Raw genomic sequence first — 26,611 nt, forward strand, 5'->3', positions numbered from 1 at the left:
AAGAAAGCTCAGACACTTTGGGGGGGGGGGGAATATTTCCGTCCCTTATATGCATCCCTCATTGTCGATTAGCTCAATGCCAAGAGGAGAAAGGTTTTGAAGTGACATCGGCGGCGCTACAACATTGGATAGGCAAGTCTCGCGACCCGCCGTGGGGACCCAGGAGGGTCAAGGAGGGTCAAGGACCATATTAGTGGGGTTGCGGGGATGCGACGAGAAATTTGTTGTTGTAGAGACTACTGCTGAGGAGGGGAGAAAGCAGAGGAAGATTCATAATTTATTTCATAGTAACGAAGCAGGGTATATATACTCCAAGGTATATACCCTGTCAAAGTCATATGAAGAAAGCTGAGTCTGCCAACAGGGATGGCAGGGCCCAACAAACGTCTCGCGCGTTTGCCAAGTGCACCAAGCGGCTTAGATTTACCGTTTTGGGTTTTGGTAATATATCAAACCGCGCTAGTTCGAGCAACGTTGTATGTACTTCAAAGTCGCGTATATCCGCTACGTAGGGGCCTTCGAATTTTTTATTTTTTATTATTTTTTTCTCATGGCTTTTGTGGGGGGTGGATCACATTAATTCCTGGGGGCGCCTGGAGGCGTCTGGAGGTTGCCGGTGCGGGAGACGTATAGCCGGAAAAGGAATCTTATCCGACCGTCTCTCCACGACCTGCAACCACTCTGCAACCATGGGGAATTGGAAATTGGGGGTGGGGTCAGGGGCCGAAGGTTCTGTATGGTCGTTCCAAGGTTCGTCTGCAATTAGTAGTCCATTGGTTTTTCTTTTTTTCCCTTTTTTTCATCTTATTTGGTCAAGTCTCGATGCCGATTGGTGTTTAAGAGTAACCCAAGTATTACGTACTACAAGAGATCTCGTGAAAGTTGCCTTTTTCCTTCCGACCTTCGCCATACCCGGTGCCCCGGCCGATTACGGCGACGGTCCAGCCGTACAGGTACATTAATTTCCTCGGGGTTTTTGTGTGGGATGCCGTCTTGAGCAGTGATCATCGGGATCACACGAGACATAGCGACATCCATGAATGAGATCTGTGGGAGCTAATAGAACGTGTCATCTAGTACATATATATATTTTTCGGAATATGGCCGAAGAAGCCCTGAAGGAACCATTCCGGCAATTATTCGGGTACTGACACATATGTTTGTAACGTCAAAAAGAAGTCCAAAAGTTTGAGAGTTCTTACGAAGTACAAGCAAAAGTGGATCCATTGGCCAAGGTATATCCGCATTAGGAAAGGATAATCTTTTCCAAGACAGTTGGTTCCGTGGATTTTCACAGGTAAGCACTCTTCCAAGCGGTGGGGATATTTGCTTACCACTACTTGGCTCATCAACCAAGCCTTCCAAGAATTTCTTTTCCAAGATTCCAAGACATCCCAAGACAATACCAAGAAACTTTATGGAGGCGAAGCATTTGAGAAACATGGCTTAGCCATATATATCTTGGCGGGAGTATCAAGTCCATATATTGAAAAAAATATATATATATATATTTGAAGGGGAAAAAAATATTCACACGGGCCCACACAAGATCTCGGGTAAACACTGAAAAGGCAATTTCCTGGACTCGAGCGGGCATTGTCGGACAATTCACCTCCGATTTGACATTTGGCTAACTCTGCTTGCGGAAAAGGAAAAAAAAAAAAAAAAAAAAAAAAAACCAAAACTAGATTGATAGACGTGGTAGTGCGAAGACCTACAAACCTTGGAAGATTAATTTTCCTAAACCAATGAAATAATTCCTTGGGCTGTACATATGGACCTCACGGCAATCCTCGATACCTTCCCGAATAAGAACATGCGCTCTGTCCGCGATGATGCCGTATTCGAGATGAGTATGTACTTGGCACCCGTTTGGCCACCCGTTTGTGGTCGTCACTTAAGAGGGTTCCCGACTTATCAGAAGAGAGGAACGGGAGCCGATACTTCGCGGGATACGGCTTGCAGATCACGGCAAAGCCATCTGAACTCAAAGCAAAACTCTCAAAACGCCTCCATCCGCCTCCAGTACGTGGCGCTTCTAAGACCTTGGCGTCCCCTCGAGTTCCTTCTGTTCCTTGTGTTCCTCGTGGAAATCAATCTTGAAAACAGGCTGCCATGTGGCATGGCTGAACTCTCTGCAAAACTTCTTTGTGATCTGAGTGACTTCCAAGGTTGGAAATCAATCTCACTCTCGCTGATTGGTTAGGAAGATATTGGTCTCCGTTGACGTCTAGAAGCCATACCTATTAACCAGAGTATTTCGTATTAATCAGAGTGTTTCGAGCTATCTCGGTAATGTTTACAAGCGAGGTGGTGAGTGAACAAAAATTTGATGCGGCCAGCATTCAATTCTAGGCAATGATAGGGCGGGGAATATTTCAATGCACGAAATCTCAGGTAAACTACGTATATATGTACACTATTCCAATGATCAAAGAGGAAAAGTTGCGTTTTAGCATAGCTAAGTAAATGTCCTGCCCGCTCTACATGAATCTCAGTTTGCGAATATCTCTCTCCAAGCTGAAAGAAAAACTAGAATAAAACGAGGACACCCTCATCGTAACATAATCTGTAGAGTGTCTGATGTGTTCGAACTGCAGATGCATGAAGGATTCACAGCCCAAATGATATCAGAAAGGGAGAAGGGAAAAACGGAACTCATATAGAACGTTTATCCTACACAAATTTACTCATTCTATTGGCAATTTATCTATCTCAAAATTCATTTTCCAAACGTCTGAGCATTATTGTAGAGAAATATATAGTTTTATTGCGGGGATATACATTTGGTGGGGTATAGGTAAAATGGGGACGCCTCCCATACTCATTAGTATATGTAGTCTGCGTGGATCGGGGAAAGTCAAACCATCTGGAATATCCACAATGGTTGCGGTAAAACCGGGGAACCCTTTATAACGTGGATAGACAAGCACACCTGCCGTAGTGGCAATGCATGGTACATACATATATGGATCGCTGGTTTACCCGGTGATACCAGACTCGGTCTTACCGGTTTTCTGTAAATCATTAGCATCAAATCGTCAAAGAGAAGAATGAGAAAGGGGCCATACCAGAGTACGGTGGTACTTGATGCCAACGTTGTTTCCACTGGCCGTGTCGTACGGCACAGGGCTGGTGTAGTCGTAGGTAGGGGGAAGACCGTGGTAGGTCTTCTTCACAACCTCAGCGATACCATTTCCAGCAGAGCACTTGCCCTTGGTGGCAGGAACGGCCCACTCGGAGGAATAGTTCTTGGTAGACAGAGGGCCAGGGTAAGTCTGGTTGATGTAGGCATTGCTGGTATCAACTTCCCAGTTGACATAGCCGGTCTTCTCAGCGACCATATTGAGCAGGTTGGCGCCACAATCCCAGCGGCCAAGGGAGGGCAGGCCCCAGTTAGCAGACAGGGAGGCGATGATTGAGTAGTGTGTGTAGAAAGTGTCGTCGGTGGTGCCCTTCAGGTGCTTCGGGATAGCACCTCCAACCAAGAAGCTGAAGACCCGGTTAGGGTGGGAGTAGTTACCGCTCTCATCAAAGGTAAGCAGCACTAGGCTATCCTTGTTGAAGTGCTCGTTCTTCAGCAGGGGAGGCAGGAAGCGAGCGACCCAGTCGCCGGCCACAGTGATGTCGGTATCGTGGGCATCGTTGGTCATGTTCGGTGTGATGAACATGTGCTGGGGAAGGCTGTGGTGTTCTAGGTCCTCGTAGAAAGTGGTGAAATTCTTTATTTGGCGCGGGCGCACGGCGTCGTCGGTAACCGAATCATACAGAACTAGTGGGTTGTGCTTGCGCACATACTGGTTCGGGCCGCTGAGGGGATATCGCATGCCCTGGTAGCCCGCATAAGGCATGTCCTCTTGGTACTCACCCCAAGCGATGTGCTTGGTGTCAAACAGATCGGCAATAGTTGAGACATTGGCAGGGATCTGCAGGAAGTCATCACTGTCCATGCCGAAAGTGTCACCCCCGGCAGAAGCACAGTAGTTGGGTTCGGAAGGGTGAGTGACGGCAAAGTAGTTGGTCAGGAGGATACCCTCCTTAGCCAGCTTAGACAAGTTCTCATCTGAAGCAGCGGTTTCATAGTCCTGCAAAGGAGTGAGCCCGTGGCCTTTATTATTCATGCAAGAGGGAAACCCACCGTGTTCTCTAGCCAGATGTTCACGAAACGATCAAAGGCCAACCCCTTGACATTTGACACAGGGGAGTAAGGAAGGACCGTATCACGGGCTGCATCGATCTCAGCCTGAGTTGGTGTCTTTTCAGTGGTCGTCTTGGCCGCGGCCAGGGCCAGGGCCCCGACGAACGCGAGAAGAGTTTGTTTGGTGAACATGTCTGAGATCGCAGAAGTAGCAGCTGCGACGAGAAAAGTAACAGAGGAGTAGATCGGTCGGGCGACACGCGATCTTATACTTGAGCCAGCCTTGGAGGCATGGCATTCCTCTCATCGGCTGGAAGAATGCGCTATGTTACACGGCACTTCTAAGCGATACCACGTTGTGATCGATGCAGGGCTAACTGGCTGCATTTTCAAACCTTTCAAGCCTCCAGGGCTTTTATCCCGAGGGGTAATGACCTGAATTGAATGAAAGTCACCAGGTTCAATTGGGTGAATAGCAAATAGTGGACCGAGTACCTTCCCGCAGGTGGTCCTTGCGCTGCACGTTGTTATTGTCCGTGCCCTAACTGGCTGACCACGAGACTGACTGGGGTCAGGTACAACACTCGGCTGACCATACACTGGGTTGCTTTTACCAATGTGGTCATAGCTATAGATCAATTCATATGTTATTTCGTATAAAAGCTTCAAGTGCCGAGAGGGACACATGCTTACCTTTTCTTGGCTTCTCCTTTAACCCTTAGGCTCCACCATCCACTTCTATGTGATATCATTTAGAAGAACTACATGGAGTCATCAAGTATTCCGGTCAATTATCTACATAAACATATACATATGGACGGAGTATACTACATAGTATATAAATTAAAGTTTGGGTTATGTCTGTTTGTCTCAGGCATAGCTAAGACCAGATTAGTTTTTAGTTCATGAATGCAAACTGCAGCCCTTCTTCTCTTCTACCCCCTGCTATATACCATGTTAGTTGCCAATTTATGTACGATAAAAAAAAAGGAGGAAGACAAACCCAAGCTCCCCGAATCACGCTATTCCTGCAACCGCTCCCCCACTGTTATTAGTGCAAGTTTAAATAAAAGAATATGAAAGTGGATTGATGTTCAAAACTATGCGTCTAGATGCGGAATTTATGTTGCTGTGTAGATTGGTGCGAAAGGGATTGATGAATTACTGAAAGTGGTGGGTGGGGATGGGGTCTTTAAAGGTGGAAGAGGAAATGTGACTGGACAGCAGCCACCAAATAAGGAGGTGATGCGCCGAAGAAGCAAATGTAGAGTTTCTTTGCTCTTATTTTGACTGTTAACCTAATTAGACTTGTACCAGTATCGAGACTAGACACATTTGTCAACAAATGACCTCAATGACGGAATACCATACATGCATGTATATGGAGTCGAACGAAGATAGGGTGCAAATAAGGAGGTATATCGTTAATAAACGATATAACGCGACCGTTATTTTTGGGTTGAGATATGCATTTACAACGATGATATCCACAATATAAGTAGAATAAACGAGAGTACACATATAGAGGCATGAGCATACTACGCTGTAGAAGTGTGGGTTTTTATCGGGTTCATTTGCGAAGAATCAACCAGGCCAGACGCGGTTATTCGTAACTACAGGTTGCCTTAACTGCTGGTAAAGCTATCGCCAGAGTTGCCTAAGTTGGGGGCCCATGGCAAGCTGCAGTCGACGCTACGATGGTTATAGACATTGCCGACAGGGAGGGCGGCTAGCAGCAGCGGGAGGAGCACGAGAGAGAGGACAGACCTGTTATACATTTTATGGTAGACAATCAAGGTGTGAATTAATCCGAAGGGGCTGATTAACTAGATTGAGTCGTTGTGTCAGTTCCTCTGTTGCATTCTTTATCTCGTCCGGCATAAGTGGCTTGACCATATTTCGGTTCCTACCTTTCGCTTCGCCTAGTATAAAGCATTCCTAGAATGCTCGATGGTGCCTAAGTTGGATCCGTGGGGGCAAAATGAGAGGGAAACTAATGTGGGTTAGGCTTTACTAAATTATGATCGAGTTCCATCTACGTGACAGAAAACAGTGAAATACGCTCATGTGCTTAAATCGCAAGCGAAATTGCACCGGAGATAACCATAACCCTCTTATATACAGTTATAGGATAAAGCTAGTCCTATTGACCATCGTTTAAAAAAAAAAGCCATACACCGTAGACCTGGTAGGGCTAGATTATGGGGTTTGAGCCTTGGCGATCAAAGTTGGGGGCGGGTCGGGCCTTCCTTTTCGATCCTATCACCGGGACCAGTCTGTGCTTGGAATGTGGAAATTGAGTGACGATTAGAGGGGAAGGATTGGAATAGTCAAGATATCCCTGAACCCGGACTGTGTCGGTAAAACTGCCCCAGATGTAGTCTTTGCCCATATCTTGCGGTAAGTCATTTAGCCCGCCAGGTACCTACCACAAAGTGTCATCCGACTCCCCCGATTACCCCCCCTTGGCATTTGATCATGTTACCCTTCGCTTTCACGAGTTTTTACACAGCCCCCGATTTATACCTAGATGCTTGATATTCTAGGGCCCCAGGATGTGATATCACATTAGGTAAGGACCGGCTACCCAGGGCCGTGGGTGCCCGAGCTGCAGCCCCAGCCAGTTCAACTCCCGAAAGTGTTCAGTCGGTTAACACCTTGGAGTTCTTGTGTGCCAGACACACAAGAATTCTCATACTAGATCATATACATCTATTCACTTTACAATATGATTTCGCTCCTAGATCTACCTGTTGAGATCGTGCTGCTTATAATCGACTCCCTCTTCTCCCACACCGCAACAGAATCGAGCAACAATGACGCTTCTACCACAACCCAAAAAGACTTAAACTCGCTTTCACAAACAAACAAATGGCTATATGAACGGTTGGAAACCCGATTGTACAAGTTCAATGCACAACATTGTGGCCAAACATCATTGGCATTCGGCGCCTACGGCGGCTATGACACTGTCGTTCAAAGGTCTCTGGCAGTAGACTCGTCAAACATAACCAGAGATTTGAGGTTTCCAACACGAGACTGTCAAGTCTTCCATTCTCCACTTTGCTGGGCAGTTCAAGGGGGTCATGTCTCTATGATCAATACACTTCTTCAATCTGGCGCTGATATTCATGGGGAATGTTCCCACCATCGCTGTGATGCGCAGCTTCTTGGTCAGGCCGCAAGGAATGGCCATTTGGATATGATGAAAGATCTTGTGCGAAGAGGCCTCCGTCCAGAAATCATGTGGGAAACCAATTTCGCAAATTTGATAAATGACCAGCCAGCGCGCAAAGCCACTCTCCGTCTGGCTGCTGAGGGTGGCCATATACCGTGTGTGGATTACACTCTGGCTATGGGAGAGTATGAGAATCTCACATGCAAACAATACATGCATAAAATAGCGCTGATTGTGCCTGCCACAGTGGCAAACGGCCATATAGAGTGTGCCCTGTTTTTGCTAAGTCGCAGCGGTATCCTTGAGAGAACTGGTTTCTGTAATTGTGGTGGCAAGCCTGCTAGGTCTCTAGCTTCGGATATTCCCAAACTGACTATGGTACTGGAAGATCCATGCGCGATGGAGAAGTATGGCCCTATGCTTCTTTACCTAGGAGCTGCTACTGGTTGTCTACCCCTGGTTGAAGGGATGGTTCGATTGGGTGTCCATGTTGATACAAGATTTCGCGGGGGCAACACGCCGCTATGTCTTGCAGTAATAGAAGATCGAGCACCCGAAGAAGTAAAGAAGCTGTTGGAGCTAGGCGCCGGAATCAACGTGGGGAACTCGCAGAATCAGACACCGCTCTACCTTGCAACTCTACTCCGGCTCAAGGGAGTTATGAAGATGCTCCTGGATGAAGGTGCCGATACTGAAGCACGCGGGACTCGATCCAGGATTGCTCAAACACCGCTTTGCCTCGCTGTTGCCAACTTTGGGGCTCCCCTGTCGAATACAAACTACTCGAGACGCCCTAGCCGCTCTCCCAGCAACGAGATTGTGTCATTGTTGCTGGACAATGGGGCTAACCCCGACTATGCAGATCCAGAGTTTGGAATCACTCCTCTCTGGCTTGCTGTTCGGGGAAACAGCACGCTTCAGCCGTTTAGTAGGGATGATCTTGTGCGGTTACTTCTTGAGAAGGGCGCAGATCCGAAACTAGCATCGCGAAATCAGTCAATCTTGTTCTGGGCTGTATCGCACTGTCACTACGATACTATCAAGGTACTTCTTGATTGCGGTGCCAATCCTAATGACTATGCGCGCAATTTCGATGGCTCAAAAACCCACCGCTCAGGGGCACCGCTCTCGCCCCTGGCGAAGGCTATGAAGCTGAAACATTATGGAACGGCTGAGCTTTTGCTTGATTACGGGGCAGATCCTCTTGTTTCGCATTGGAAGGAGGAGACGTCAATACTTCATGCGACCAGATCAATGAACTGTTCGTTCATCGAAAAGATGATTGCCAAGGGCCTAGATGTGAATGAGTCTGTGATGGGCCAGACACCTCTCCATATGGCTGTCTGGCAAGGTAACGCTGAAGTGGCGGAACTACTGCTTCGTCGGGGAGCAGATCCAAACCTCACCGTTGGGGGAACCTCGCGCTATTCATCAAAGTCAATTTTGTGGTGGGTTTTCTATGGTTCTTACCCAAGTGGTGCAGCTATGGTAGAGTTGCTATGTGCGTATGGTGCCAGGGAGCTATATGATACTAATGTTTACACGGACGGACTCGCACCGAAATTTGTTCCTCCAGTCTCGGGATACCTATAATATGACAAAGAGGTGGATTGTTTCTAATAGTTTCCCTTGCGGATCATCATAGTCTATAAGATAGCTCTGCCACTGCCCGGCAGCCAATTCAGCAGTGGTCCAAACACATCAACCAAAGACATGTATCATATCTAGTTCTAACAGTCGGTACGCTGCGACTACATAGGGACAAGACAAACATAAAACAATACCAATCCTTTGCTCGTTATTCTTGGCTCAATGACTATTACATTGCTATCTTGACAGGTAAAAGAAACAAGAGAAAAAAAAAATTAATGAAACCATCAATTCGGAGAAAGCGGCACGCGGCTCGTTCTCTGCCGACATTGGGTCAGGTTTGAGCCAAGAAAAGCCCCCTGGTGACATGCGGAGGGTAACGTAAAGAACATGAAATGAAAATAAGATGAGCACCAGGGGAGAACGTGCACGCCAGGGGTAATATTTTTTTTTACACAGAAAGACCGCAAACACCGTCGTTGCTCAGGATTTACTCAGGCTTCTTGCCGACCATGAGGTACATGGGGGTGAAGAGGTTCTTCTGAGCACCTTCGACCAGACAGTCAGCAGCCAAGGCCAGGCTGTCGGCGGTCTTCTGGGAACCCTTGGGGAAGAGACCGATGGACTCGCCGGCACCGACGAAGCGGTGGGCAAGGCCACGGCCCCACCAGGTCATGCGAGCAATGGTGAAAAAGTCCCAGGCCGAACCCATGTGCTTGAAGGAGCCCGCCAGCGGGTAGTACCAGGGAATAGGGTCGGGACGAGCAGCGAGATCCTCGTGGTGCTTCAGGTTAAATCCAGCGTTCTTCATAGCTTCGAGACCCTCGGAGATACGGACCATGTTAGAGATACCGTCACCCTGCTCGATACCGAGACGAATGCGACGGTGCTCAGCATCATCGTTGTTGTACTCGTCGGTCATAAGCCACTCGTACACAGCGAAGGTACCACCGGGCTTCAAGACACGGAAAATCTCGCTATAAACACCAACAAGCTCGGGGGCGTGGACGGTGGCTTCAATAGCGTATACGGCATCGAAGCTGTTGTCGGGGAAGCTCATCTGCATAAAATCGCCCTTAACGAAGGCCATCTTGTCCGAGAGACCCTGCTTGTGCGCGTAGTGGGTAGCGCGGTCGATCTGGTAGTCGTTGTTGTTCAGACCGGTGACGTGAGCACCGGTGAACTTGACCATCTCGCGGGCAGGACCACCAACACCACAGCCAACATCCAGAACCTTCATATCTTCCTTGATACCAGCCTGGAGGGCAAGGTAGTGCTCGTGGCGGGCAATGGCCTGGTGGAAAGGCTCACCGTAGGCGAAGCGGCAGAAGTGGAAGGAAGAACCCCATCCGTACTCGTAGAAGTCGGTGGCTAGGTTGTAGTAGCTATAAAGACTCATTAGTATGAGGAGCGTCGATCAATTGGGGGGGGGGGGGGGGGGGGGTTCCGAACGTACTGTCGGGTCAAGGTAGCATATTCAGCCTTACGGGCCTATCACGCAGGAATTGTTAGCGCTGAGAATCAATTATGTCGGATGCGCACTGCCATACCTCACGGATCTCGGGTGTCTCATCGGCGGCATTTTGGTTGTCCCAGTGCTTGAAGTACTCGTCGATGGCAGCCTTCTGGGCGGCGGCGTCCTTTCCGCGCATGGCAGCGAGACCACCCTGGGCCTTGGCAGACTTGCCGTGCAAAGCCTTGTTGAAGGCGGCATCACGCGCCTTATCCTCACGTTCCAATGCAGAGGGAGCCATGGTGAAGAAGCGAGTCGCAAAGATTAAAAGGGGTAGATTGTAAGAGGCAAACAAGCGTCAATTTCCAAGATTTTCCAAGAAAGAAAGACAAGGTGAACCAAGACTGGAAATACCACAAGAGAAGCGAAGTGAGAGTACAATTGAAGGGAATGGATAGCGACTTGGAGAAGTAGGAGAAAGGGGAAATAAATAAGAGTCGAATCCCAAGCAACTTTTTGGCAATCCAAAGTGGAGAGCCAATCAGGGGGTTCCTCCGAACGACTAGACCGAGCTTTGTCCTCTTGGGGGGGCAGTTTGGGGAGTGGCCACACTCTTTTTTCCTCGCGGGACACCGACTTCCGGCCTGTGGCTGAGTCGGACGCTGGGCCACCCGGTTGGAAAAAAGGTGACCTGATGGATTATGTACACGTGATTCACCAGCCACATTATGCCACACGCCACTTCCATCGATCTTGATAATCCAATATTGGAAGCTCTCACTTCTCCGATCAACTAGCCCCATATTATCCGAGATGCCTCCCCAAATTAAGCATGACTTGAACCGATCCGGTTGGGAGTCGACAGACTTCCCCTCTGTTTGTGAGAACTGCCTTCCCGAAAATCCCTACGTGCAGATGATCAAGGAAGATCATGGCGCAGAATGCAAGATTGTAAGTATTTTTTTTTGGGCTCCCTCGAAGCTAGTTCATAGCCAAATACTAACTACTTAGTGTACGCGCCCTTTCACTATCTTCCGCTGGAAGGCCGATCGGACCTCCCGCCAAAAGCGATCCATCATCTGCCTCACATGCGCGCGCCTGAAGAACTGCTGTCAATGCTGCATGCTAGATTTGTCGTTCGGTCTTCCCCTTGCCGTCCGTGATGCTGCTCTCAAAATGGTCGCTCCAGGACCGGAAAGCTCCATCAATCGCGAGTATTACGCGCAGAACAACGAGAAGGAAATTGAAGAGGGACGCGGTGCCATCGAAGAATACGAGAAGACAGACGACAAGGCCCGGGAACTCTTGCGACGCCTCGCAAATAGCGAACCATATTACCGCAAACCGCGACGAATCGAAGCACCTGCCGAGGAAGAGAAAGCAGACGAAGGTACAGCGACGGATCAACCACGAACAAACAGTCGCTATGGAAATGGGCCCGGTCCGGTTCGCACAAGTGAAAGCCGTGTCGGAAACCGCCTTCCAGGCCGTGGAGGACGAGGCGGTGGGCGTGGTGGTCGTCCATTCCCCAGTACCACTCAGTTGCCGCCCTCGGCTGCGGATATTCTTCCCCCTGCGGATCCCAACGTTACTTCCCTGTTCATTACAGGCGTGGAAGATGATCTCCCCGAACACGCGCTCCGCACATTTTTCAGCGAATTCGGCCAGCTCCGGTCGCTTATCTGCTCCCACCGCTCTCACTGTGCTTTCATCAACTACGTCAACCGCGCGGACGCGGAAACCGCCGCAAACCACTGCCAAGGCAAAGCCATCATTCAGGGCTGCCCTCTTCGTGTTCGTTGGGGAAAGCCGAAGCCACTGGATAACCTGGACCGCGAAGAGAGAATGCAAAATGCCCGCGAGGGTCGCCAGACTGTGGGATCCGTTGGCAAAGGCAAGCAAGCAGACCGACGAGCTATAACCTCTGCAGGCGAGGCTGCTGGCCAGGAGAAAGCTCAGCCTCATGTTGTTGCACCGCCGCCCGGATCGGGTGAGGTCCAGTACGCCAGCATGAATGGCGATTGAACAAAATTTGTACGGAGATACCATTAAATCAAATCGAGGTTGCATGTAACTTAGGGTTCGGAGCGGGCGTTATCAAGGATTGGGTTATTCTATACAGATCTATGTACTTCAATCGAAAATACCCCGAAGACGCCAATTAATAAAAGAGTCGGGTATCTTATAATACATGTCCGGTCACTGTCGTAGCTTATTTTACTGTTCCATGTGCCGTCAGTTTGACGTATGTTTGCTGATTGGCTTCGACGTTGTTTTCAGTGTCGTTTTTGGACTTTGAATGGACTCGGAGAGTGCGCTCAGATTCAGCTGAGCATCGTGGCAGGGGAAAAAACCTCCCATCATGATGAGCAAGCCTTGTGAATCTTCACATCCTGATCGCCAACTTTGATAGAGTCGTTATCACCGCGTTCGATCTGGTCGTGGATATTGAGTTCTGTAGAAACAATCGGTCGTTAGTAAACAGTTTGTACGAGCACTATGAGCACCAAGCCACGAAGTGGAATCGCGAGATTAATCACACATACCCCACTTAGCAGCTTCATCTCCCTGCTCCCTCGAACCTTGGACGATGTTGTGGCGGAGGATGTTCGCAACCTCGATCGCATGGTTGATTTGCATTCCGGTATCGACGGCTGGGCGGCGGTTCTTTTCAAAGTTCTGGCGTGCTTCTTGGCGTGCAGCAAGGAGGACTGGGAGATCGTCTATAACGGATGTCAGTATGAATGAAACAGATGCCTCGGTGGCGGGTGTGTTTGTCAAACGAACTGTGGAAGACAACCCGGGTAGACCGGAGGAGTTGCCTATAGGCACTCTTAGCGGCAGCAGCAGTGGAGGTGGCCATAGTGAAAAGCGGAATGTGAATGTCACAGAGAAGTATAGACGTGAGTGTATGTAGGAACAAGTCGAGAAGCACAGGGTTGCAAATTGTCGCTGCGGATGATCGGCACGGACAAGGATATGGGACGAAGTTATAGGTAGTACTGCAGATGCGATGTGGGAGTTACAATTGTCTGAAAAAAAATGCAAAAATCGACCAGACTAGAAAATTTGAATGTACAAGTCAACAGAAGAAGTAAGACCTGTCGCCATCGATACTCCAAAACATATGACCCGTGATTGGCTGGAGGGGCGGATATTGGGGGCAGAAAAAAAGGTACGCAAAAAATTCCATCGCGGGACCCAACGCTCTCCACACACAACTTGGTCCTATCACCAATACCATTATACAATGGCTGCTGCTCAAGTTGTTGACATTTCCCTCCCTACCTTGCCTCAGGGCTGGGCTGGCGAGAAGGATTTCAAGATTGTCGGTGCTCTGTCCGGTGCCACCAAGCGCAACGTGGAGCCCGTTGGCCCGCACTTCCTGGCTCACGCTCGCCGAGTAAGTTCTCCAGATTCACTAAATTTTCTTTTCGTCAAAATTAACCACCTTTAGTCCCGTCACAACCGTACTTTCTCCGAGGATGAGCGCCTCCAGGCCCAGAACAGCGTCAAGAAGACTGAGACTGAGGAGGATGATGATATCTCTGAAGATGAGGACCCCATGATGCTTGCCCGTGAGGCCAAGGACTGGAAGGTCAGTAATGTCACATTCATCGTGGTTGGTTAATTTCTAACTTCTAGCAGGGCCAGGATCACTACGCCGTTTTGGGTTTGAAAAAGTACCGCTGGCGCGCAACCCCCGAGCAGATCAAGCGGGCTCACCGCAAGAAGGTCCTGCGTCACCACCCTGACAAGAAGGCCGCCCAGGGTAACACCGACGAGAACGACAGCTTCTTCAAGTGTATCCAGAAGGCCACCGATCTGCTTCTCGACCCCACTCGTCGTCGCCAGTTCGATTCCGTCGACGAGAACGCCGACGTTGAGCCCCCCACTAAGAAGCTCACTGGTAGCAAGTTCTACAAGGCCTGGGGCCCTGTTTTCGTTGCCGAGGGTCGCTTCTCCAACAAGCAGCCTGTGCCCACACTCGGAGACGAGAACAGCACCCAGGAGCACGTCGAGACTTTCTACAACTTCTGGTACAACGTTGACAGCTGGAGGACTTTCGAGTACCTCGATGAGGATGTGCCTGATGATGGAGAGAGCCGTGACCAGAAGCGTCATGTCGAGAAGAAGAACGCCAACGCCCGCCGCAAGCGCAAGACTGAGGACACCGTCCGTCTGCGTGAGCTCGTTGACGAGTGTCTCGCTTCTGATGAGCGTATTAAGAAGTTCCGCCAGCAGGCTCGTGCCGGCAAGGACGCTAAGCGCCTCGCCAAGGAGGAGGAGATCCGCCGTCTCAAGCAAGAGAAGGAGGATGCCAAGGCCGCCGAGGAGCAGCGCAAGAAGGATGCTGAGGAGGCCGCCAAGGCTGACCGTGAGAAGAACAAGAAGGCCAAGGAGGCTGCTAAGAACGCTTCCAAGAAGAACAAGCGTATCCTCAAGGGTTCCGTCAAGGATGTCAACTACTTCGCTGCCGGTGAGCCCACTGCCGCTGATATCGACGGTGTCCTCACTGATGTCGACCTCATCATGGGCAAGATTGATGTTGATGAGCTCGCCGTTCTGGCTGAGAAGCTCACCATCGCCGGCACTGATAGCGCTGCCGTCAAGACTGCTTGGTCTGGCGAGGCTAAGCGCCTTGTTGATGCTGGTAAGCTGAAGGCCGGCGAGGCCAAGGTCTTCGTTTAAATATTCTTGTCTACCAGATAGATGAGGGGCAGCCTATATACCTAGGCTTTCCTGATCATGACTATTCACGCCACATAGAGTAGAAAAATACAAGGTGCTCTTATCTCAACGCAGTGTAGCATCTATCATTCGTAATTATTCCAAGGTTGTCTTGCTTCACACGGTCCTCCTCGATCCCGCACTCTTCACCGGGCAAAACCGTTGGCTTTGAGACTACGGACTGTGTCCAAATTCCAAGGTTACTGCTTTCAGCCAACTGCATATCCGACCACTCCCAGGCACGTGATTGGTCGTGGATCGAATAGTCCCTCGCTTTCTGATCATCTGTTTCTAGGCTCATGTTTCCAGTGACGGGCCTCAACAGGCTGCCTACGTGGACGCGATGGATGTCTCTGGCGAGGGTCAGTATGTTTAAAAGTGAACCCAGATAAGTTCATCGTATTAATTAATGGAGGCACTTAGAGCGACAAGAACCCAGTCTTCGGAAGATTATACGAGTTGCCAAAAACAGATTGCTTAAATATGGACACCCCCAAAATATAGAGCTTGAAGCCGAGAATATGCGCTATATTGCCAAAAACACGACCATCCCGATCCCCCACGTTCACGAGATCCAAATCCACGATGGTTGCGTTCAGTCTATCTTAATGGACTATATCGAAGGTCAAACGCTGCAGGATGCCTGGTCCAGTATGATCCCTTCACAAAAAATGTCCGTCGCGCAGGAACTGCACGGATATATACAGCAACTACGAGGGCTAAAGTACGAACATTCGAGACTTTTCAGTCATAAAAACATATATACCCGACACCCAATTCACCTCGATGAGTACCTATTTTCGAGATTGACGACCGCGGTCCCAGATTTCGTGCGAAATACTACAGCCACTACACAGCCGGAGGATAATATAGTCTTCACGCACGGTGATCTGGCACCGAGAAATATACTGGTTGACGATACTGGCCATATCACCGCAGTGTTGGATTGGGAGCTTGCCGGCTGGCAGCCTGAATGGTGTGAAACTGTTAGAGCGTATACGTTTTGCAATGATATTCCTGGCTGGACTGCCTATTTATCAGCTGTTTTTCCGCCGGACCATGCCACAGAGTATATGGCTGTGGCATTTGCTAGACATATGACACGATGAATTGGATGCAATCTATGTATCTAAACAATATCCATTTTTGAAGCCATCATATCATTTCCCTCTCTCATGAATTCACATCCGGCATTCTATACTCCCGCTGGAAAAAGGTCTACTCTGGAAAGATATGCGAAGAACGACAGAGAACAGACCCCAAAATGGATGCGAGCCTGAATTAACCCGAGGATGGCCTGGGTATCCTTCTGTGATAAAGAAGAGCTAGAAGGCTACGTTGGAGTGATCATGGAAATCGCCAATTGTGGTCATACTACTTAGGCCTGTATGTACATCGAGGATGAGTCTAGTGGCCGGTCCTTACCCCTCTAGAACACATGTTACTCCTAGCAATATGTTCCGAGATAACGTAATCTCAATCCCCCGCAAAGAATATGCCAACCGCGGCCCAATTTCCCCGAGTTTAATGACTATTTCCTAGGCTTCATGATTAGTGATCGAGTCTCCATCCCCAGGTGAAAAGCCGAGGCGTGGACTGACATATAAGTCATCAACATATCTCAGCAAATAGCGAAGTAAACCGTAATCTAGTTCATTTTCGGCGACCACAATGATTTTCGACCCAGACACTATCGACATTCCTAAGTCTTACGAGACTCTTTCATTGACCGATGTGAAAGTCTCCCACTACCCGGCCGGGGCGGTTGAAGCTACCCCTGTTGTTGTGGTGACACTGAACCGACCGGAAAAGCACAATTCATTCACTCTAGAGATGATGCATGTGTTTGAGAAGATATACCCTATGTTTGATGTTGATGAACGCGTCAAAGTTGTGGTGCTTACCGGTGCTGGCAAAATGTTCTGTGCTGGTGCGGATCTTGAGCGAGGATTCAGTGGAATGGAGAAGGAGAGAAACAAGGATCACCGCGATAGGTAAGACAACGAAGCTTCGGCCGAGAGCTTATGTACCAGCTCCGCTAATACAGATATCAATAGCGGCGGCCGTCTCGCCTTAGCCATTCACCGCTGTCGCAAGCCTACTATAGCGGCCATGCAGGGCTCCGCTGTTGGTTTGGGCATGACAATGTCTCTACCGGCTGCCATACGTATTGGCTGCCAGAAATCTAAGTACGGATTTGTCTTCCCACGGCGGGGTCTGACGATGGAATCAAGCTCTTCATTCTTTCTCCCCCGGTTGATTGGTTACTCTAATGCTCTTTACTTGCTCACAACTGGCGGTATCTTCCCGCCTACATCGCCACATTTTGGGACGTTGTTCCAGGAGACATACCCTGATCCAAATCAGGTAGTCGCACGTGCATTAGAGCTTGCCACAGAAATTGCAGAGAATGTTAGCCCCATGGCATCATATCTTTCACGAGAACTCATGTGGCGGAACCCAGGGAGCGCCGAGGAGACTCACCTAGTTGATTCGGCGGTGTTATACCATATGTTTAGTGGGAAGTATGCTTTCTCCAACTCATTTCATCAAACATTCTTCGAAATATTCGCAAGATAAAAAGCAATATTGACCGTGTTATAGGGACTCAAAGGAAGGTGTCAAAGCATTCTTCGAGAAACGAAAACCACATTTCAATGCAACCCTTGAGGGCGATGCACCGCCCAGCTTTCCTTGGTGGTCTGATGTTGATACCGGGAGACGTCCGAAGGCAAGCAAGGCGAAATTATAGGCAAGGGCGACTGCCGTTCACCAGCCCAGAATGTGCACACATAGGTACAGGGTACAACGAGTAAGATAGTGTAACTAGCTCGAAATATGATACTGAGGGTTCTTGGCACAGCCATGCAAGAAACGAAGAGATCGCCACATGGTAGTAAATCGAAGTGAATATTCGTCCAGATATTCCTTTAGAAATACCCTCTTGTTGAATCTCGACGGTACAGAGCGAATGTATCCCAAGAAAGCAAGCGGGTCCGGGAGGTTGTGGAACTCTTTTTAACCGCATTCCCTCTGAGATAAAGTTGAAACTGAATCTATGCAACAGCCCCTTAAGGTCTCCATAATTTCTAGCTCCATCTAGCTCCACTTGTGTAACTCAACCTCATCTCATATTTCGAGTTCTACAAAACTATACCAGTTCGTAGACGTCGAACTGCTCGGGACCACATCAAACGAAGGTATCCATCACAACAGCATCAGCAAAAGAAACATGACCGTTTGATGTGTAAATAAGTAGTCGTAATTTGATATTAAAATATTAAATCATGGATAGCTGATTCTTCATGAACTCTGCCATGGCCTCCTTCCCATCACTTCAGATCCGGACGCGGTCCTGAACACGGAAGTCGACGATGGCATTGGATGTAGAGACACCGGGTCCTGGAGATTACCATCTCGCTGCTCCGAGCGCTCTTTAATCCAGGGCTGGAGGTTGAACACACCACCGCAGATAAATATGCCCACCCAAAGGGTCAGTTCAGTTCCATAGATAATTATCCCAAGAACATCAATAGTGGATCCAAACACTGCTTGCATATTAGCCATTGCCTATCTCTACCTGATGATCAAGTTGACTTACAGACAGAGACGAGCGAAAACAAGTCACCAGCAGCATCAATTCCAACAAATATGAAGCTGATTCCTCGAACAGTCCGGTGGACATAAATATCCCAGTAATGTCTCAGTACACCTGCTGCAAGTAAACATGCACTTAAAACTGCCATCACGATGAGAGGCCATTCTAGTCCACGACTTTTTGCAGCCCGCAAGGCAAATATGAGTCCAGCTTCAATACCGCCCAACAGCAGCAGAAGCGAAGTGACGGCGACACAGCACTTCATGATTCGGTATTTCTGTGTCTAAGTGAGTATTACGAGGATCATATTGGATAGAAAGAGATATGGTTACCTTTCCATAGTAGAGGCACTGTGCCCAGGTAAGGAGGCTGAGTGTTGTCAGAATTTGGGGCTGAATCCTTAGGGCAATGTTGAATTCTTCGACAATGTTGTACACCCCGAGGGGGACCCCTGCGACGGCCCATAAGAGCATCATTGACCCTTGTAGCCCTTCAGTGTCATGTCTCCTGTAATTGATGATTATTTGGGGAAGGAGCTGTACAAGAGGATTAGCGCGGGCTCAAAAAAATAGTTGGCACCCAGCAACTGCATACTTGGATAGACCAGCAAACCTAGAAAGATTAGTTACTTTGATTTACCAATCGGGAAAATGGAACCCACTGCACCCAGAGTACCAAGAACATTCTCCGCGACTCGATTGTCCATTTACGAGGGGATCCGTGATTGGAGCGAATGACAAACCGTGGAGGAGTCTCCAAACGACATTTGATAATAGATTTGTGACACGTGAAGGTGGGTCAGTTTCCTCAAACTGTCATTGGATCAACATCATGAACTGTGCTACGGTTAAAGTCGCATCTCTCCGTAGTACGAATAAGATTGCTTATATCATTAACGTGCAAGAAGCTGTCGTATTTCCTTTATTAATATAGGCGGGTTATACAGAGTTCTGCGAACATGACCCATTCCATATTTCACACTCAGATTCTGCCTATCCCTATGTGTGATGAAGAAAAGTAGTAACAAAGACTCGAGTAAAAAGAAGGTTTCATTTAGAAAATTTCCCTATCTGTTTGATTTGACAGAGGGTTGTGTGTAAGATAGATTGAGACATGAAGAGTGGAGGCGTTAGTGATTAGACCCTGAAAGTCAAACGCAGTCAACGCAGTCTAAAACAGTTAAAGTCTAAGCTGAAGGATGCCGATCGGACTTCAAATCCGGTCACTACAACATAATAAGCTAACCGAAAGTTGCGGGTTAGTAAATTTACGTTTGAAGTATATATTTCTGATGTGCAACTATGTTTCAGTTGAAATATTCTACGAGTTACCTAATAACAGGTTATGTGGAAGGTGAGAATAAACGATACAGAACCATGGATATGCCAAAAAGAACCTTGGAAGATTCGAAGGGTTCTCTGCCGATCCGATAAGAAATTTCTTCTTTATTTTTATTTTTTGCTTTACCCTGTTTTGGTCGGCTGAGAGGTCCGCATGGTTGCCACCTGTGCCACCTTATTTTTGGATATCCAGCCATGTTTATACCAAGCTGTACGGAGTACTATAGTTTTACCAAAATAGAACGAATATCAAGAGAAGAAACTGGTATGCAGTAAGATTGCCTGAGTTCTTGGAGAAGAGTACGTACGCATCTGCGTAAGATGGGTGTCCCAGCCCCCCACACTTACCCAAATAGGACTAAATGATAATCGACTCGGGGTGATATCATCAGGAATGAAAACCCGTTGTCGGGGTTTTCCACATTGTGTACGGAGTATATGTACGCGGACGGAGGATGAATTCCTGGTTTATTAATATGCATGGCTGGGTTCAGCCGAAGTCAAAGTAAGTATCTTTTCTGTACGTGTGGGATGCCCTGAACGTAATGCTTGGCATTTTGAAACATCCACGAATATTGTTTCTCCTTAAAAAAAAAGGAAATTCGTAATTAAATACTGGTGGGTCCATAATAAATTGTGGACATTTCCCCTGTCAGTCTTTCTAGACCCTTAAGAACAAGACTACCCTCTGTTCCATTTCTACTTGCGCTTCTACAATTGTCTAGCCTTCTTAACCAAATACACCCACAATCTACATTCGTTCTCAAGGCACTATGGTCTCTACTCTTCGCCTCTGCCTCCTGGCCGCCACTCTATTTTTCAACTTCTCCTCCGCATTCCCCCTCATCAGCCGCGAGGTTCAATGGTCCTTCACCCTTTTCCCGTCACCCTCATGTAACGGAACGATCGGTGACCCTCACGTCGGATCTGGCAGCACAGGCTGTCGCGCCGATCTCCACAGCGTTGCCTCTGCCTACACAGTGAACTCTGTCGCCGAAGGCTGCCGCATCGAGTTGTTCGATAACACCATGTGCGATCAGAACGAACCCTCCGACATCGCCAGCCAAGCCAATGCCACTCAAACTTGCCGCATAGCTGGAGCAACACGCCGCTACGGTTCATACCAGGTCACCTGCGCCTGAACATCTTCAACCCTCTTTTTCGAATGTCGCTGTTTGAGACAGTGAAGGATCTCGGGCGGGCTCCTAGATCCTATGCGCAATTTACTCTGAAGTCCACTGCAAGGTCGATTGGGATCCCTCGGTGGAACAGGATATGTATAGACTTTTTAATGATACCCTTAAATTAAATGAAATGAATTTACGATCGTCAATATTTTCAACCTTGCGCTATTTTCCTGTTACTTGCTCGTCGATGGGATTCTAATCCATGGCAATTGCTGGTCTGTGTGCTTTTCAGGCGGGTTGTGTCGGTGGCCGATGCAACACAAATATTATGAAAATAGTGAAATCTGAGCTGTCACAAAATCTGCACACTATCTCATTCACTTTACAGCAACGAACTTTTACGTCGCATACGTTGCCCCGCGAGCTGACTAGGATCAGCTGGATGAAACGAGGACGCGCAATGGCGGGTAGCCTGATACACTAGGGATCAATTTCCGCGCCACGCGCCAGGTTGATTAAACTAAATGATGAAGTACTTCATTGGGAAGCTTGCTCACAATATTAGAATACGATGCACACCGGTCGAGACTGGTCCAGCTCCATGGTTAATGTCTAGGATATCGTGTTTCTAAGGGACAAAATTCCTGCAATACTCTTGTCTTTTATGTTTAGAGCGCGGCTACAAGTTTATCTTGCTGACAAAACCCTGCAGACTTACCTTGGTATACATATGTGGCTTTCATTCGCCAGAAGTCATTAGATCATCTCATTTTCGGAGTTAAGGCACATTCCAAGAATGGATAAACCCCGAGGAAATCTACAACGCCGCAAGCGGATGAGCATTCTTCGTGTAGTTGTTAAACTTTTAATATGATTCAGCTGCAGTTTCCCATAGTCACACATTCTCTACAAACTGTTCAATTATGACAGTAATAGGCGAGTTATTAGACGATGGCGGCAACCCAATTGCGCCTGTATCGTTCTTTGATCCCTCTCTCAAGGAGGTTCGACAGCGGGTATTCTACCAATGGGCTCGCACTTGTAAGCAAAAATCCAAAATTTAGGAACTCGCGGAATGCAAGGGATACTAACGGAGATCATCAGTGTTAATTTTGTGTGTCTTCGTGTTCGGCGTGCTATCTCTCTTCTGGGGAGCCCAATTCGCCACCGAGACCAACTACCCAGCGTTGAAGGTATGGGTTGTCGATTTCGACGGCCAGGTTGATCCATACCGCTCCAACGACACCATCGTTGGTTCAGCAGTTACGGATGCTACCCACAGAATCCTGCAGTCTGACGGCCTCCACCTCGGCTACATTATCAAATCCCCGGCCGACTTTAACGATGATCCTTTGGCAGTGCGTCAGGCCATTTACGATGAACATGCCTATGCCGCTGTGATAATCAAGCCCAACGCAACAACGCTGCTTCGGGATGCAGTCTCCAAGGGCAATACAAGCTACGACCCGAGGGGTGCCATGGAGACAGTCATTCTCTCCGCGCGTGATCAAACAACATACTTCACCTATATTTTACCCGACCTGGCCATACTGCAAAGCATGGTGCTAGCAGAGTTTGGCACACAATGGGTCCGGTCTCTTACCTCATCCGTCAGCGACCTGTCATCCGTGCCCCCACAGGCGATCAACCCGGGCATTGGGTTCACGACCGTCGATCTACGTCCTTTTGCCCCAGCTGTCACTTCTCCTGCCGTGACCATCGGCTTGATCTATCTGATTATTATTGCCTTCTTCAACTTCCCATTTATGCTACCGATTCATGCCCAATTCATGAAATCCGATGGTCATCCGCCGCTGAAGGTGCCGCATTGGCTTATTTGGCGCATTCTCTCGAGCATCGTGGCCTACTTTTTCCTTTCGCTGTGTTACTCACTCGTGTCTATAGCTTTCAAGATCCCATTTAGCAACGACTCTACGTCAGATATCCTGCCCGCAAATAATCCCAATGCCTATGGTCGTGGCTCATTTGTCGTGTTTTGGATGCTGAACTGGGTTGGTATGGCTGCTTTAGGATTCCCCTGTGAGAACATGGCCATGGTTCTTGGGTTCCCATGGAGTTCTTTTTTCCTTATCTTTTGGGTTATTACGAATGTTGCCACAGGGTTCTATCCCATTGATTTGGCTCCGAAATTCTATAGATGGGGGTACGCATGGCCGTTACATCGAAGTAAGTTCCCCCTCACCGTGGTCACGGTGCTCTGTTGCTGATAATTAAACTTTCTTTCCTAGTTGTCGAAGCTATACGAACCATCATTTTCGATATCCATTCGCGCATTGGATTGGACTTTGCTGTTCTGTTCATTTGGATTGCAGTATCCTTAGCCTTCTATCCTTTCGCGGCCTTTATCATGCGGTGGAAGACGAAGCGGTGGGTATAAAGCAGGGTTTAAAGCCAAAATGAATAGACAGCGAATAGGTAATGACCGTCTTTAACCGCCAGGACGCCACCTTGGAGTTTCCCTGCAATATAATTTTTAATATCAGTTTGTTTTACAATTGAGTTTTACAATCGAGTACTCCCATCTGATTACACACATTGTTATTCATGCTTCTGTACACAACTGGCTTGGTTTTACCGCAAGGGCTTCTTAAACACATATACATGTGCAAGATCTACTCAGGTGTTGTGTATAGGCCCCGTACTACAGCAGTCTTGATGTTGGAAGTGATACATTATAGCAAAAGCTAAGATATCTGTTTATAGCCTAGGGAGGGCACTTTCAGGTGAAGGGTCTAAGTGCACTTGGTTGTGCAAGTTCAGCCCTGAGATGCTTCGTCCTCAAGAGGTACCTCTCCCACCCGCAAAGTTTCCCGCTAACAAGAAGTCACTCAAGAGCATCCTTACTTCTTTAGTACACATTTATCGCAGTATCCTCATTCATCTATTGAGGTGCACAACACTGGCTTTGAAACCTTCCATAATTGAGTCTCTTTTAAGTACAACAGTCCCTACCACTCCACAATATTACATTATCTGGTGGCGTGCGGTCACTCCAACATTTCAAAGTCCGCTTAATAATTCCTCTTCCTTGTGTTGACCAATCAATCTCACATTAGACCATGCATTTCCACGCGGCCCTCTTGGTAGGTCTCTCTTGTCATAATCGGAAGGTCTGTCGATTTGAGGAACAATGTACATCGAGAATGGGCTCTAATCCACGGTACCCTCTAAGTCGAGAAAAGTCTGTTTGATGCTCTTTATTCTAACTTGTGTCTATGTTCCTTGGATGGTGTACTACGGCCTTTATCACAACATCATCTTGTTTTGTGGACCAGAGTATGTGGCATCATTGCACAGAAAGAGTAATATAATAAGATTGCTGGTGTGTTTGCACGTGGTTGTAATACTGTAGTTATATGGTAGTACTTAAGATGTAGTTCATCTATGTCAATGCAGTGGCCAGGATAATACACAACTGGAACATCACGAGACAGTCTTCGAGGTAAAGTTCGTTATTTGACGCTCGGATTGGTCTATGCAGGTACTGGCCTGGACTAGAGAGCCTTGGCAGTATTCTTAATTATGTGAGAGGATCGTACCGAGTAGAAATTACTCTATGGATAGCAATTAATCTTCCAGTACTTCCAAGGTTATTATGGAACTCTGTATTATACAGTAGCCTTGATAACGATCCCTCTCAATCGATGTTGTTTGCTATGTGAAACATTGTCACTGCAAACGCGTCCATCCCACCATGTCCTCACAAACCTTCTAAGCTCTACCCATTGTTCCCTCTTACAGTATCACACTTCACCATGGCGCGCATGGTCACCTCCCCATGTCCAAAAGACGACCCTACTACCACAAACTCAAAGGACGCCGTTAACCAGAAAAAAGCCCGTCACACGAGCCTAGGTACCAGTCAGGACACGTTCAAGCCTATCGCACCTCCAGGACAATCGACTGATGTAGCGACTGAGGACTTCGAAATCGTGTCCGCACTGAAGCTCATAGCCGTCTCAGTGACTGAGCAGCGCTCACTCGTCGCCAAATCCCTCATTCTCCACCCTATCACCCTAATTCTGGTAGCGGTGGGTTTCGCTTACAGTGTCGGCGCCATTTACCATGACCCATCTGGCTGGCCCTACGTTGCTGTTATCTATGCAACAGCGGTATCGGCTACTTTGGGCATTGTCACACGCTTGGTTGGGGAATATGACAACGAGGCTGAGAAGGTTGGAACACTGAACTGGTTGTACGGGCACGATCCTTGCAAAGAAGTCGATCCTACCACGACCCAGGAAGACCCCGCATTCAACTCAGATAACGGAGTTACGTTTGTACTTGTTCATCGATTCGGGGGCTGCATTGTCGGCACGCTTATTATAAGCATCGTATACATCGGCATTCAGCTCCATCCAACAACCAACGGGACGACTCTCCCAACGGGCGAAAACTACGATGCCTTTATCCGTGCATGGACAGTACAACAAGGTTTCCGTGGCTACGGCGTTGGCGCTGCGCTCCTCAACGAAGCTGCCATGATCTGCCATGAGCATAAGTGGAAAGGACTCCGGTTCGCGAATTCTCATGCCAACTCGCTTCGCGTCTTTCCCTGCATCTTTCATCGGGACATGGATCAGGCATCGGATATGTGGAGCTCATATCTGCGCAAGCGGGCTGAAGCTAATCGTCAATCCCGTGTTGTTCTGGAGACTCGACTCCTTGATGCGGCGCTGGATACGAGTGATAGCCAGGGTCAAATAATTGATATCCAGATGCGGTTGGTTTGTATCCAGGCGAAGCTAGAGGAGCTGATCCGGAGTTACTTCAATGTACGCCTTGAAAAAGCAGTGGAGGCTCAGACTCGATGGAGAAAAAGATCGTAATCGGCCACCTTTGGAGGGTGGCTTGCTGTTTTCGGGTGTATTGTCGGTAGAGCTCAAGTGTGTCAATGTTGGGATTCACCATCTGCTATTGTTATCGCTCTACATGGGTGGTCCTTTTATTAGGCGTTCTCATAGATATTCTCATGATAATAGTGAGCTCAACCCTATCTCACAGACAAGAGGTTCGCTAACTCGATACTTAGGTCGTTTGCATGGTCCATATCATTGTCCTTCGGATCAAATGAGCTTTCCAATATGTGACTTTTTAACTAAATTAACGAGGTACCTTTCCCTTTCTTCGGAAATCAATACAGCACCACCGGAAATTTCAGAATACCATTGGATTAATATTGAGACATGTATTCTTGAATCTAAGCTCAGTGGCAATTCATTGTTCCTGTGCAGCCCAATGAAAGAAAGCGATATAAGTATTCTTACGTTTTGGTATCTAGCCACGGATCCATAAGTAGTTGCTTGGCCGTCTTCCTGTCTTCTGGTCGCCATTGAAGCATTTTCTATCTATATATTGCGCTATAAACATGGGCTCTTCTGCTTTGAGTTTAGTCGACCTAGTGGTATTTCTTCAAAGCCGATATTTTACAAAAC

General features: G+C 48.1%; 12 protein-coding genes across 12 annotated transcripts; 8 read left to right on the forward strand and 4 right to left on the reverse strand.

Annotated features, from left to right (window-relative positions):
• Nucleotides 1-1,774: 1,774 nt before the first annotated feature.
• Nucleotides 1,775-2,206, forward strand: N7537_001538 (uncharacterized protein; the record flags this gene model as incomplete). Its single annotated transcript, XM_056892596.1, has 1 exon — nt 1,775-2,206. One exon carries the CDS (start codon nt 1,775-1,777, stop codon nt 2,204-2,206), a length of 432 nt encoding a protein of 143 aa, XP_056757591.1.
• Nucleotides 2,207-2,981: 775 nt separating this feature from the next.
• N7537_001539 (putative acid phosphatase) lies at nt 2,982-4,330 on the reverse strand (the record flags this gene model as incomplete). Its single annotated transcript, XM_056892597.1, has 3 exons — nt 2,982-3,017; nt 3,072-4,085; nt 4,139-4,330. 3 exons carry the CDS (start codon nt 4,328-4,330, stop codon nt 2,982-2,984), a joined length of 1,242 nt encoding a protein of 413 aa, XP_056757592.1.
• Nucleotides 4,331-6,866: 2,536 nt separating this feature from the next.
• On the forward strand, nt 6,867-8,909 carry N7537_001540 (ankyrin repeat domain-containing protein; the record flags this gene model as incomplete). The annotated part of the gene is made up of 1 exon (XM_056892598.1): nt 6,867-8,909. One exon carries the CDS (start codon nt 6,867-6,869, stop codon nt 8,907-8,909), a length of 2,043 nt encoding a protein of 680 aa, XP_056757593.1.
• Nucleotides 8,910-9,396: 487 nt separating this feature from the next.
• Nucleotides 9,397-10,660, reverse strand: erg6 (sterol 24-C-methyltransferase; the record flags this gene model as incomplete). The annotated part of the gene is made up of 3 exons (XM_056892599.1): nt 9,397-10,291; nt 10,363-10,397; nt 10,457-10,660. The coding sequence occupies 3 exons, from the start codon at nt 10,658-10,660 to the stop codon at nt 9,397-9,399; spliced, it is 1,134 nt and encodes a 377-aa protein (XP_056757594.1).
• Nucleotides 10,661-11,147: 487 nt separating this feature from the next.
• Nucleotides 11,148-12,384, forward strand: slt11 (Pre-mRNA-splicing factor ECM2; the record flags this gene model as incomplete). Its single annotated transcript, XM_056892600.1, has 2 exons — nt 11,148-11,310; nt 11,371-12,384. Exons 1-2 carry the CDS (start codon nt 11,173-11,175, stop codon nt 12,382-12,384), a joined length of 1,152 nt encoding a protein of 383 aa, XP_056757595.1. The 5' UTR covers nt 11,148-11,172.
• Nucleotides 12,385-12,719: 335 nt separating this feature from the next.
• On the reverse strand, nt 12,720-13,222 carry N7537_001543 (LYR motif-containing protein; the record flags this gene model as incomplete). Its single annotated transcript, XM_056892601.1, has 3 exons — nt 12,720-12,814; nt 12,906-13,082; nt 13,147-13,222. 3 exons carry the CDS (start codon nt 13,220-13,222, stop codon nt 12,720-12,722), a joined length of 348 nt encoding a protein of 115 aa, XP_056757596.1.
• Nucleotides 13,223-13,609: 387 nt separating this feature from the next.
• Nucleotides 13,610-15,051, forward strand: N7537_001544 (putative ribosome associated DnaJ chaperone Zuotin; the record flags this gene model as incomplete). Its single annotated transcript, XM_056892602.1, has 3 exons — nt 13,610-13,762; nt 13,817-13,957; nt 14,008-15,051. The coding sequence occupies 3 exons, from the start codon at nt 13,610-13,612 to the stop codon at nt 15,049-15,051; spliced, it is 1,338 nt and encodes a 445-aa protein (XP_056757597.1).
• Nucleotides 15,052-16,761: 1,710 nt separating this feature from the next.
• On the forward strand, nt 16,762-17,842 carry N7537_001545 (uncharacterized protein; the record flags this gene model as incomplete). Its single annotated transcript, XM_056892603.1, has 3 exons — nt 16,762-17,084; nt 17,148-17,615; nt 17,695-17,842. The coding sequence occupies 3 exons, from the start codon at nt 16,762-16,764 to the stop codon at nt 17,840-17,842; spliced, it is 939 nt and encodes a 312-aa protein (XP_056757598.1).
• Nucleotides 17,843-18,393: 551 nt separating this feature from the next.
• Nucleotides 18,394-19,394, reverse strand: N7537_001546 (PQ-loop repeat-containing protein; the record flags this gene model as incomplete). Its single annotated transcript, XM_056892604.1, has 5 exons — nt 18,394-18,638; nt 18,692-18,965; nt 19,021-19,224; nt 19,283-19,300; nt 19,350-19,394. 5 exons carry the CDS (start codon nt 19,392-19,394, stop codon nt 18,394-18,396), a joined length of 786 nt encoding a protein of 261 aa, XP_056757599.1.
• Nucleotides 19,395-20,801: 1,407 nt separating this feature from the next.
• Nucleotides 20,802-21,170, forward strand: N7537_001547 (uncharacterized protein; the record flags this gene model as incomplete). The annotated part of the gene is made up of 1 exon (XM_056892605.1): nt 20,802-21,170. The coding sequence occupies one exon, from the start codon at nt 20,802-20,804 to the stop codon at nt 21,168-21,170; it is 369 nt and encodes a 122-aa protein (XP_056757600.1).
• A 908-nt stretch (nt 21,171-22,078) lies between these two features.
• Nucleotides 22,079-23,553, forward strand: N7537_001548 (SNG1 family protein; the record flags this gene model as incomplete). Its single annotated transcript, XM_056892606.1, has 3 exons — nt 22,079-22,196; nt 22,260-23,342; nt 23,405-23,553. 3 exons carry the CDS (start codon nt 22,079-22,081, stop codon nt 23,551-23,553), a joined length of 1,350 nt encoding a protein of 449 aa, XP_056757601.1.
• A 1,378-nt stretch (nt 23,554-24,931) lies between these two features.
• Nucleotides 24,932-26,005, forward strand: N7537_001549 (uncharacterized protein; the record flags this gene model as incomplete). The annotated part of the gene is made up of 1 exon (XM_056892607.1): nt 24,932-26,005. One exon carries the CDS (start codon nt 24,932-24,934, stop codon nt 26,003-26,005), a length of 1,074 nt encoding a protein of 357 aa, XP_056757602.1.
• Between the last annotated feature and the right edge of the window lie 606 nt (nt 26,006-26,611).

This window comes from Penicillium hordei, assembly GCF_028827395.1.
Source record: "Penicillium hordei strain IBT 12815 chromosome Unknown utg000001l_segment0_segment0, whole genome shotgun sequence".
In the NCBI taxonomy this organism is placed as follows: domain Eukaryota; kingdom Fungi; phylum Ascomycota; class Eurotiomycetes; order Eurotiales; family Aspergillaceae; genus Penicillium; species Penicillium hordei.